The sequence below is a fragment of the Pristiophorus japonicus genome, chromosome 17 (assembly GCF_044704955.1).
Source record: "Pristiophorus japonicus isolate sPriJap1 chromosome 17, sPriJap1.hap1, whole genome shotgun sequence".
In the NCBI taxonomy this organism is placed as follows: domain Eukaryota; kingdom Metazoa; phylum Chordata; class Chondrichthyes; family Pristiophoridae; genus Pristiophorus; species Pristiophorus japonicus.
The window spans coordinates 38,908,189-38,921,005 of record NC_091993.1 but is presented as its reverse complement, the minus strand read 5'-3'; the positions used below and the strand labels follow the sequence as shown (position 1 = coordinate 38,921,005).

General features: G+C 45.4%; 1 protein-coding gene across 3 annotated transcripts in view; it reads right to left on the bottom strand.

Moving 5' to 3' along the window:
• Positions 1 to 12,817, bottom strand: part of efl1 (elongation factor like GTPase 1) — a 372,345-nt gene that overhangs the window by 120,791 nt on the left and 238,737 nt on the right. For all 3 annotated transcript variants that reach the window (XM_070858673.1, XM_070858675.1, XM_070858674.1), the window contains exon 16: positions 12,034 to 12,165. In XM_070858673.1, the coding sequence (XP_070714774.1) occupies positions 12,034 to 12,165 (132 nt within the window). The remainder of the gene's footprint in view (positions 1 to 12,033; positions 12,166 to 12,817) is intronic.

The following is a 12,817-nucleotide window of genomic DNA, read 5'->3' as shown; positions in this document are numbered from 1 at the left end:
AGTCCAGTCAATGCCAGGTTGCGTACTTACACTAAGGAACTCATACTGGTGCTCAGCAGTGCAGCAATTGAGGTGTCATATGACGGTATGGTTCACAAGCTACCATTATGGATCGTCCTAGGTCATGGTCCAACGCTGTTTGGCAGGAATTGGCTTGAGAAAATCAAGCTGAATTGGAATGATGTCAAGATGTTGTCCTCAGTGGATGATACTTCGTGTGTTCAAGTATTGAAAACGTTTCCTTCTTTGTTTGAACCGGGTATTGGCAATTTTACAGGAGCCAAGGTGCAGATTCATCTGGACTCCAATGCAAGGCTTGTCTATCACAAAGCTCGGTCTGTTCCGTACATGATGAGGGAGAAGGTTGAAATTGAGCTTGACAGACTCCAGCGTGAAGGGATCATATCACTGGTCGAGTTTAACGAGTGGGATAGTCCCATTGTTCCTGTGTTGAAGAGTGATGGCACTGTCAGGATTTGTGGAGATTACAAGGTTACGATGAACCGATTTTCGAAACAGGATCAGTATCCATTACCGAGGGCTGATGACCTGTTCGCCATGCTAGCTGGTGGAAAGTCGTTCACAAAACTGGATCGGACATCGGCCTATATGACCCAGGAGCTTCTCGACACTTCGAAGAAACTCACCTGCATCAACAACCATAAAACTGTTCGTCTACAACAGGTGTTCTTTTGGGATTCGTTCGGCTGCAGGCATATTTCAGAGGAATATGGAGAGTTTACTGAAGTCCGTTCCTAGAACTGTCGCGTTTCAAAATGACATTCTGGTCATAGGTCGCGACACTGCTGAATATCTGAACAATCCTGAAGAAGTCCTACAGCGTCTGGATAAAGTGGGACTCAGGCTGAAACGCTCGAAGTGTGTATTCATGGCACTTGAAGTCGAATTCCTCGGGAGGAAGATTGCTGCTGATGGCATCAGGCCCATTGATTCGAAAATGGAGGCCATCAAAAATGCACCCAGGCCTCAATGTGATGGAGCTGCATTCATTCCTTGGGCTACTCAACTACTTCTTACCCAGATTGAGCACTTTACTTGAGCCACTGCATGTGTTCCTAAGAAAAGGCGACAACTGGGTCTGGGGTGCATCTCAAGATAAAGCCTTTGAGAAAGCCAAGAATCTGCTATGTTCAAACAAGTTGTTTGTTAATTATAATCCGTGTAAGCGTCTTGTATTGGCCTGTGATGCTTCATCATATGGGGTTGGCTGCGTACTCCAACAAGCAAACGAATCAGGCAAGCTACAACCTGTTGCGTATGCTTAGAGAAGTCTGTCTAAAACGGAAAGCGCTTGCAGTTTGGTAGAGAAAGAAGCTTTGGCCTGTGTGCATGGGGTAAAAAAAAAATGCACCAGTACCTGTTTGGTCTTCGTTTTGAACTAGAAACGGATCACAAGCCACTCATTTCATTGTTTGCGGAAAACAAAGATATTAATACCAATGCATCATCCCGTATTCAAAGGTGGGCGCTGACATTGTCTGCCTATGATTACGTCATCCGTCATAGACCTGCTACTGAGAATTGTGCTGATGCACTGAGTCATCTGCCCTTACCCACAACTGAGATGGAGACACCTCAACCTGCAAATCTACTGTTAGTAATGGATGCTTTTGAGAGTGAAGGAACCCCTGTCACTGCTCAACAAGTTAGGATCTGCACTAGCCATGACCCTCTTATCGGTTGTGAAACGGTGTGTACTCAGTGGTGATTGGTCTGCCATACCTATGAAGATGTGCGAGAAGACCAAACCTTACAACCGTCGCAAGGATGAGCTGTCTATTCAGTCAGACTATTTACTGTGGGGTAATCGTGTAATCATGCCTAAGAAAGGTAGAGAAAAATTTGTACGTGAACTTCATAGCACTCATCCTGGTATTGTCATGATGAAGTCCATTGCTAGGTCTCATGTATGATGGCCTGGAATTAACTCTGATCTGGAATCATGTGTGTATCAGTGCAATACTTGCATGCAGCTAAGTAAAGTACCAGCGGAATCTCCGCTGAGTCGTTGGTCGTGGCCATCCAAACCATGGTCGAGGATCCACATTGATTTTGCGGGCACGTTCCTAGGAAAGATGTTTTTTGTCGTAGTGGATGCATATTCTAAGTGGATAGAGTGTGTTATTATGTCATCCAGCACATCTACAGCTACCATTGAGAGCCTTCGTATCATGTTTGCTACTCATGGTTTGCCTGACATTGTTGTGAGCGACAACGGATCTTGCTTCACAAGTCTTGAGTTCCAGGAGTTCATGAAACTCAATGGCATCAGGCATGTGAGATCAGCTCCATTCAAGCCTGCTTCTAATAGTCAAGCAGAGCGTGTTGTTCAAATAATCAAGCAAAGTATTGAAGGGTGCAAAATTAATGGGAGAACCCCCTCCCCAGTGTTTGGACTCATTGGAAAGGAAATTTAATTTGGAATTATCTACCAGAAAGTTTGAAATCCTAAAGTGCACATGGAAGAAACTACGAACTTTAATCGAATTTGGGATTTTTAAAAGGTGATTGTTGGGTCTGCAAGAAAAGGGGTGGGGTCAATCTCTAAAGGGCCAGTTTGGACATTGGAGCTAATCAAATTGTTTGGGAACTATTTACTCTCGAAACCTGTCCATAGAAGACATTTATATTTTAACAATCAACCACGGAAGAAACATTATCCACCCCACCCAGAGGACCCAAATGTCAAATACATATTCCAACACCTTTTCAACAGGCATAAATATATCTGGCTCAGGCCAGACTTCCAAAAGCAAAAAAAAACAGTGCTATCACAATGGACAAGAGCTCATCAATTCAGAAAAGCCTATCAACGCCAGATTAAAACCACTTAATCAAGTTTCAGTTAGCTGGGCTGCAAAACTTAAACAAAAAACCAAGGTTGATTTGGGGCGCAGATAAGGAAGCTTCTCAAAGTATAATAGAGCCTATCGTACCAAGAGAGCTATCTCTATTCTGACCATCACAGAAAGAACTTTTCTGACCAAGCACTTCGGACAACAAGGTCGAGAGCACACGGCAAGAAAAAGCAGGAAGAATCATCGCGACATTGGAGAAAAGAACTTGCCCCAACTGGCTTCAATACGCAGCAGAGGTCTTCTGCCATGTCCGGGGTACGGCAAGGCAAATCGGCTATAACCAAAGTACCCAGAGTCCGCGAAACAGCCCTAACTGTCAAAGGAAGGATTGGTGAGCATTATCCCTGATGCCCTAGAGTCTAACTTAGCTAGAGTGTAAGTGGGAGGTGGGAGGTATTTATGTTGTGTTTATTACCTGTAATAAAGTATTCCCCATTGTTTAAACCTTTTGTAAGATTTTACAGTTTTACTGGAGTGTATTTGTGTTATTTGCTTTCTTGAATAAAATCCATACCTTCTTTGTACAAAACAGTTGTCTGCCGTACTTTATTACACCCTGATTAATAAATCCAACCAGGGAGTGGAAGCTCTGGGTCAGGGAAGGCAAACTGATCCCGACACCACTCCCTACAGTATGAAACGTGTAACTCAGGGCTCACTGCAGAAATGGTTGTCATGTATATTGCTCAATTACAGGTCAAGACCTCATACACTTACTGGGATTCCTTCTGATGAACTACTGAAGAAGAGAAATCTCAAGACCAGGCTTTCTCTTGTTCGTCCTGATTTGAATGATCGTGTTGAAAACAGACGTCAAAGTCAGCAATGGTGTCATGATCGTGTTGCCGTGTCACGTGACATCTCGGTCAACGATCCGGTTTATGTACTGAATTATGGTCAAAGTCCAAAGTGGATCGGCGGCACAGTTACAGCCAAGGAGGATAACAGAGTGTTTATTGTTGTGCTCAAGAATGGGCAAATGTGCAGGAAACATCTTGACCAGGTTAAACTGCGGCACACGGATAAACTGGAACCGAGTGAGGAAGATGCAGTCAGTGACCAACCAACCATTGTTCACTCATCAGAGCACTCTGCTGACATTACTGACTCTGAACCTTCAGTCTCTGATGTGGTCATAACCACTTCCATCAGATCGGCTACTCAGCCCTCAGTCTTAACGGACTTAGAACGCTCGCCCAGAGCCAAAGTTGAACTGAGACGATCAACTTGTGAGAGGAAAGCCCCAGCCCGTCTTAATTTGTAAAAACTGTTGTTAAGATAAAAGGGGGATGTTGTTATGTATTAATGCTTGGGGGTCACCAGACACCAGAGGGCACCACGGTCAGAGGTCATCGGGCTGTACGCATGTGGCATGTGTGCTTGGTCACCTGTTTATAAGCTGGGTGTCTTTGTCACACAGGCACTCTTGGGCTGGAATAAAGATGGATCAGGTTGCACCTGAGTGAGTTTACAGTAACCAGACTCGAGTCATTACAACAAGTTTCCACAATTGTGTGGGCAAGCTGGATGGACCAGTGGATCGTTTCCTGTCTGTCACTGTTTGTATGTTGGTAACTCTTCACATGTGCCAATTGCATCGACATTTTTTAAAATTCCATCGTGCGATGTGAGCTCGGTGGATAAAGAAGTGTGTGTGCAGGTTTAAGTGTAAGAGATGAAAGATGAGGCAGAGCCTCTAGGTGAATCGATTTTTTTTTCCATGGGTTCTACTGCTGGAGATACAATGTCAAACAGATTTTGTTGGATCTTCCATGGCAAATGGGCACTTCTATTTCTACATGATCCACTAGGACCAATATTTTTATTGAAACATCGTTGGCGGTATTTGTCCAGTGATTTGAGGGGTCTGCTGTATATGGTCTATGTCTCTGAGCCATACAGGAGGGTGGGTATCACTATAGCCCTGTAGACCATAAGCTTGGTGCCAGATTTGAGGGCCTGATCCTCTAACACTCTCTTCCTCAGGTGACCGAAGGCTGCGCTGGCGCACTGGAGGATAGATGCACCAACGTCAGTGTTCTCGATCAGGCCAACATCAGCATTGAAGCACTGACCACAATCGACCAGCTCTGTTGGGCCGGCCACATTGTCCGCATGCCCGACACAAGACTCCCAAAGCAAGCGCTCTACTCGGAACTCCTACACGGCAAGCGAGCCCCAGGTGGCCAGAGGAAACGTTACAAGGACACCGTCCTAAGCGGAGGAAGAGCATCCAGGAGGGCGCTGAACACCTCGAGTCCCGTCGCCGAGAGCATGCAGAAAACAAGCGCAGGCAGCGGAAGGAACATGCGGCAAACCAGACTCCCCATCCACCGTTTCCTTCAACGACTGACTGTCCCACCTGTGACAGAGATTGTAATTCCTGTTTTGGACTGTACAGTCATCTGAGAACTCACTTTTAGAGTGGAAGCAAGTCTTCCTCGATTTCGAGGGACTGCCTATAATGATATTTTATAGTGACACTGCAGATACTGGTCACAAGGAGAGCTTGAACATTGGACTGATCTGGTGCTGTGCCCTGATGTATAATACTTCTAAAATAAATCTGAAATATCTTTCCCTTTTGAAGCCACTTGCTACATGGATTAGATGCTAAAAATAGATACCTAGTCAGCTCCAAACTGTTATTGACTTAAGGGATCCAGATGATGTCATTAACCACAACAGAAAAGCTCAAGCAGTTTGCAAATGCCATCAGGAAGCCTTGATAGCTTCAGAACTTATTCCAGGTTTATTCAAATAAATCGGAATGGCATATTTTCTTACAGTTTTCAAGAACCTCACTCCCCACTGGTTCTCAGCTTGTGATGTTGCAGCATAAAACTAAGGGTGTTTATTACTTACTGTGACATTTGACCTGAAGCATGGATACAATGAAATGTAGGCGTGGCACGTTCCTGCAAGGGTCTGGTAAAATAAGTCCACATCTGGGTAATTTTGTGCAAGTGATATTACTGCAGAATCTTGTTTGTCTTATTTAACAGGAACTATTTCATAACAGATTAAACGGAAACATGTTAAATGTTAAAATATGCACTCCCATGATGGCTCAACCAGTTAGCCGGTGAGTAACGGGAACTATATAGCCCAGAACTGTCCCAAATTTGATTTCTAATCTGTGCTCAGTTCACCTGGGCTGACAGTAGGGCACACTGCAATAGGCCTCACTGTTTTTTGGTCAGGGAGCGGAGGACCAGCCAGAGTTCTCAGTCTTGATGGGAATTCAGGGATTTTAGCTGGACGTCGGAGGAAGATAGGATCGGGAACTGCTGTGATGCCCCTTATGGTTGAATATACTGCCGACACCCACGGCCAAGTTTTTCCACGACTAATGCCCATTTTGGTAAGATACTCCCCTGTGAATAATGCCTACTTGGGCAACCGGGAACTGAACCAGCAAGAGAAAATAGCAGAGGCTCTGACCATCATTTTCCAATCCTCTCTGGCGACAGGTGTGGTGCCGGAGGACTGGAGGACTGCTAACTTTGTATCTTTGTTTAAAAAGAGAGATAGGGATAGACCGAGTAATTACAGGCCAGTCAGCCTAACCTCGCTGGTGGGAACATTATTGGAAAAAATTCTGAGGGACAGGATAAATCTTCATTTAGAAAGACACGGATTAATCAAGGACAGTCAGCATGGATTTGTTACGGGAAGGTCGTGTCTAACTAACTTGATTGAATTTTTTGAGGTGGTAACAAGGAAGGTCGATAAGGTTAGTGCATATAATTTTTAATAAGGTCCCACATGGCAGACTGTCACGAAAGTAAAAGTCCTTGGGATCCAATGCAAAGTGGCAAGTTGGATCCAAAAATGGCTCAGAGGCAGAAAGCAAAGGGTAATGGTCGAAGGGTGTTTTTGTGACTGGAAGGCTGTTTCCGGTGGTGTTCCGCAGGGCTCAGTACTAGGTCCCTTGCTTTTTGTGGCATATATCAATGATTTAGACTTGAATGTAGGGAGTATGATTAAGAAGTTTTCAGATGATACAAAAATTGACTGTGTGGTTGATAATGAAGAAGAAAGCTGCAGACTGCATGAAGATAGCAATGAACTTGTAAGGTGGGCAGAACAGTGGCAAATGGAATTCAATCAGGAGAAGTATGCAGTAATGCATTTGGGGGAGGGGGCTAACAAGGAAAGGGAATACACATTAAATGGTAGGACACGGAGAAGTGTAGAGGAATAAAGGAACCTTGGAGTGCATGTCCACGGATCCCTGAAGGTAGCAGGCCAAGTAGATAAGGTGATTAAGAAAGCATACGGAATACTTGCCTTTATTAGTCAAGGCATGGAATACAAGAGCAGGGAGGTTATGCTTGAACTGTATAAAATACTAGTTAGGTCACAGCTAGAGTACTGCGTGCAGTTCTGGTCACCACATTACAGGAAATATGTGATTGCATTAGAGAGGGTACAGAGAAGATTTACAAGGATGTTGCCTGGACTGGAGAACTTTAGCTATGAGGAAAAATTGGATAGGCTGGGTTTGTTTTCTTTAGAGCAGAGAAGGCAGAGGGGAGACCTTATTGAGGTGTATAAAATGATGATGGCCTAGATAGCGGATAGGAAAGACCTATATCCCTTGGCAGAGAGGTCAACAACCAGGGTGCATAGATTTAAAATAATTGGTAGGAGGTTTAGAGGGGACTTGAGGGGAAATTTCTTCACCCCGAGGGTGGTGGGGGTCAGGAACTCACTGCCTGAAAGGGTGGTAGAGGCAGAAACCCTCATCGCATTTAAAAGGTACTTGGATGTGTAATCTACAGGGCTATGGACCAAGAGCTAGAAAGAGGGATTAGGCTGGATTAGCTCTTTGTTGGCCAGCACAGACATGATGGGCCGAAATGGCCTCCTTCCATACTGTAAATTTCTATGATTCTATGAAGAACCAATTCCTGCAGCAGGGACAAGCAGGTGGAAATAAGATAAGAAATATATTAAGTTTTATAATAAAGAATAGAATTATAAAGGCAGCAACCAAAATTCCCTGGATTCTGGGGCGGTCCCAGCAGATTGGAAAACTGCAAATGTAACGCCCCTATTTAAAAAAGGAGGCAGACAAAAAGCAGGAAACTATAGACCAGTTAGACTAACATCTGTCGTTGGGAAAATGCTGGAGTCCATTATTAAGGAAGCAGTAGTGGGACATTTGGAAAAGCATGATTCAATCAAGCAGAGTCAGCATGGTTTTATGAAAGGGAAATCATGTTTGACAACTTTGCTGGAGTTCTTTGCAGATGTAACGAGCAGGGTGGATAAGGGGGAACCAGTGGATATGGTGTATTTGGATTTCCAGAAGGCATTCTATACGATGCCACATAAGAGGTTACTACACAAGATAAAAGCTCACGGAGTTGGGGGTAATATTTAGCATGGATAGAGGATTGGCTCACAAACAGAAAACAGAGAGTCGGGATAAATGGGTCATTTTCCGGTTGGCAAACAGTGACTAGTGGGGTGCCGCAGGGAACGGTGCTGGGTCCTCAACTATTTACAATCTATATTAATGACTTGGATGAAGGGACTGAGTGTAATGGAGCCAAGTTTGCTGATGATACAAAGATGAGTGGGAAAGCAAATTGTGAGGAGGACACAAAACATCTGCAAAGGGATATAGACAGGCTAAGTGAGTGGGCAAAAATTTGGCAGAAGGAGTAGAATGTGGGAAAATGTAAGCTTATCCACTTTGGCAGAAATAGTAGAAAAGCAAATTATAATTTAAATGGAGAAAAATTGCAAAGTGCTGCAGTACAGAGGGATCTAGGGGTCCTTGTGCATGAAACACAAAAAGTTAGTATGTAGGTACAGCAAGTAATCTGGAAGGCAAATGGAATGTTGGCCTTTATTGCAAGGGGGAGAGAGTATAAAAGCAGAGAAGTCCTACTACAACTGTACAGGGTATTGGTGAGGCCACACCTGGAGCACTGCATACAATTTTGGTCTCCGTATTTAAGGAAAGATATACTTGCATTGGAGGCTGTTCAGAGAAGGTTCACTAGGTTGATTTCGGAGATGAGGGAGTTGACTTATGAGGATAGTTTGAGTAGGTTGGGCCTATACACATTGGAATTCAGAAGAATGAGAGGTGATCTTATTGAAACTTATAAGATAATGAGGGGTCTCGACAAGGTGGATGCAGAGAGAATGGGCCCAAGTTTCGGCCTCAGTTGCTCCTGATTTTTTGGAGCAACTGGTGTAGAACGGAGTATCTTAGAAATTCAAATTCTCGGCATTTAGTTTGCTCCAGTTCTAGTCAGTTAGAACAGTTTCACTTTGGAACAGAATTTTTTTTTCAAAAGGGGGCGTGTCCGGCTACTTACGCCTGTTTTCAAAGTTTCGGCAGTGAAAACTTACTCCAAACTAACTTAGAATGGAGTAAGTGAAGATTTTTGTACGCTCGAAAAAACCTTGTCTACACTTTAGAAAATCAGGCGTAGGTTACAAATCAGGCATAGGGAATGGTGGGGGGGGTGGTGTTTAAAGGGAAGTTTACAAACATTAAACACTTCAGTTTTACAAATAAAGAGCCATCATCAATAATAAATGATAAAAACATCAATAAATCAACCAATAAACCAATCAAAAAAAATTAATAAGAAATAATTTTTTTTAACAAAATCAATAAATAAAACATTTTCTACTTACCGACTACAGCACCGGGAGCCCTCCAACAGTGTGCTGGGATGCCCCCCCCCCCCCAGTGTGTCTCTGTCAGTCTATCTCTCTGTCTGTCTGCCTGTGTGTGTCTCTCACTCTCTGTCAGTGTCTGTGTTTCTGACAGCGAGGGGTGGAGGATGGGGAGGGGGGGTGGAGGGGGGGGAAGAGGGGGTGGGCAGGGAGGGGGGTGACAAGTGAGGGAGGGGAGGGGGTTGAGAAGGGAGGGAGGGAGGGGAGGGGGGAGTGAGAAGGGAGAGGGGGTGAGAAGGCAGGGAGGGAAGGGGGTGAGATAGGAGGGAGGAGAGGGGGGGAAGAGAAGAGAGGGAGGGAGGAGGGAGGGGAGGGGGGAAGAGAAGGGAGAAGAGAAGGGAGGGAGGGAAAGGGGGAGAGAAGGGGGGGGAAGAGAGAGAGAGAGAGAGAGAGAGAGAGAGAGAGAGAGAGAGAGAGAGAGAGAGAGAGAGAGAGAGAGAGAGAGAGAGAGAGAGAAAGAAAGGAGAGGGAGGCTGAACGGGCCCGGCCCGGCCGGGCCCAAGACTTCGAGCTTAGACTTACCGGATTGACAGGTAGGTGGCGTCGGGACCGGGGTCCGGGGGGGTCGGGAGCGCGGGTCGGGGCGAAGGGGGGGGTCGGTCGTGGGGGGGCGGAGATCGGTCGGGGGGGCGGAGGAGATTGGTCGGGAGCGGAGGTCGGTTGGGGAGGGGAAGGTTGGGAGCGGGGGGAAGCGGAGGTCGGTGGGGGGGGGGGGGGGTGGGAGCGGGAGTCAAGTCGGGTCGAGAGGAAGCAGGAGCTGGGCGTGGGAGGAGCCTTATGCACGCAACCCCAGTGAGGCCATTCGGCCAGGGCTAGGGGCTGCGTGCTTCGGGCCCCTAGCCCAGTTTTGGGCGCCTGGAGCTACTGCACTTGCGCGCCCACTGTAGCGCGCATGTGCAGAGGTCCCGGCACTGTTTTCAGCGCAGGGTCCTAGCTCCGCCCCCTGCAGCTCGTGCTGCACCGCGCCGAGGGCCAGAGGACCAGCAGGGAGCCGGAGAACCTGGAAGTTTTTTTCAGGCGCACTTTGTGGCGCGAAAAACGGCCGTCCAGGTCGGGGCTGCGCCGTTCTAGGCGCGGCCCGAAACTTGGGCCCGATATTTCCACATAAGGGAAACTAAAACTAGGGGACATAGTCTTAGAATAAGTGGTCGCTCATTTAAAACTGAGATGAGGAGAAATTTCTTCTCAGAGGGTTGTAAATCTATGGAATTCTCTGCCCCAGAGCTGTGGAGGCTGGGTCATTGAATATATTTAAGTTGGAGATAGACAGATTTTGAGTGATAAGTTTCTCCTCATCTCAGTCCTAAATGGCTTATCCCTTATCCTTAGACCCCTGGTTCTGGACTTCCCCAACATCGGGAACATTCTTCCTGCATCTAACCTGTCCAATCCCGTCAGAATTTTATATGTTTCTATGAGGTCCCCTCTCATTCTTCTAAATTCCAGTGAATATAAGCCTAGTCGATGCAGTCTTTCTTCATATGTCAGTCCTGCCATCCGGGGAATTAGTCTGTTGAACCTTCGTTGCACTCCCTCAATAGCAAGCTTTTGGCTTGCTTTTGGCAATAATACATGCTTTTGTAACGATTAACTGTTTTATGCACTGTTTGTAAACAAAAATCAGATGGTTATCTGCTACACTTCCCCATCAGTCATGGAAAGATGCTAATTCCTCTTCATGGGCTACATGCCACATTATCATGGATAGAGCAGCTCTGTCATGTCCCTGGATATCCATGCAGGCTTGCTCTGGGTCACTCAGCTAACAATACCAGCAAGGCAAAGTTATACTAATGGCAAGGGTAACTAAGAAACCTAGGGGTGCGCATGCAAGTGTTACTGATGGTTAGCACCATGTTAAATAAATATAGCACCTTTAACATAGTAAAATGTCCCAAGATGCTTCACAAGAGTGTTATCAAACAAAATTTGACACCGAGCCACATACGGAGATATTAGAACAGGTGACCAAAAGCTTGGTCAAAGAGGTAGGTTTTAAGGATTATCTTAAATAGAAGCGAGGTAGAGAGGCGGAGAGGTTTAGGAAAGGAAATCCAGAGCTTAGGGTCTACGCAGCTGAAGGCACGGCCACCGATGGTGGAGCGATGAAAATCGGAGATGCGCAAGAGGCCAGAATTGGAGTAGCGCAGAGATCTCGGAGGGTTGTAGGGCAGGAGGCGGTTACTGAGATAGGGCGGGGGCGAGGTCATGGAGGGATTTGGAAACAAGGATGAGAATTTTAAAATCGAGGCGTTGCTGGACCAGTAGGTCAGCGAGCACAGGGGGGTGATGGGTGCACAGGACTTGGTGTGAGTTAGCATACGTGCAGCAGAGCTTTGGATAAATTCCAGCATAGTAATTTATGAAACAATATATTTGGAGTAATTCTACTAGACAGTGCCATTACTATCCGTATTTGTTATAATACGCAATGTTACCCACGTACTTGGATGTTTGGGTTCCACAGCAACCCGTACAATCGGAGTTGCCTCGAAGTTCAAAGGTGTAAAAGGTGGACATACAGGGGAAGTCGACAAGGTGGCAGATTTTAAGACGTAATCTTCGAGGCCTCCAATACCTATTGTTGGAAAATAAAAACAGAAAGAGTTAAACAGGAATAGCTGTGTAAAATAACTGAAGCAGTGTTTTATGCGAGTTGAGCATTCCGATGCATATGATAACATACAACTTTGTTTGCACCGCATTGACTGAAATCACTTCAGTACAGAATGCAAACATAAACTGGTTGGACAGTGAGATGTGCTAAGTAAGTGTTTACAGTTTTGAAGCTGTAACACGAATGATTCATTACTAGCTATCGCACAGCAAAAATAGCTGCAAATGGAGCGTCTAGAAGCAGTTTAAAAACTTCAAATAGCATGAAGTGAGCCTGCCTGCATTCTTCAACTGTAGCTAAATATCAGCTCTTAAAACTACTCAGTAATAAAGCATCAGCCAATATTTTTACGGGCACAAAGTACATCCTTTTCTCAGCAGGATTGAAAGGAGACCTCTCGCAATGATGCAGAAAATTCAATCTAAGTGCAGTGCTGTCTCGCCAATCCCAGGACTCGACTTTGGGTTTTTATAAACTTATTCTTCAAAATGTTTAAAGATTGCATCTTCCTTCTTAGTAGCAGCTGAATCTTCGCACAGTATTACTCCATGCTAAGCTGATGTATCAGTTCTTTGTCAGGTGCATGCTTACATATAAAGTTGTGCTGGAAGGA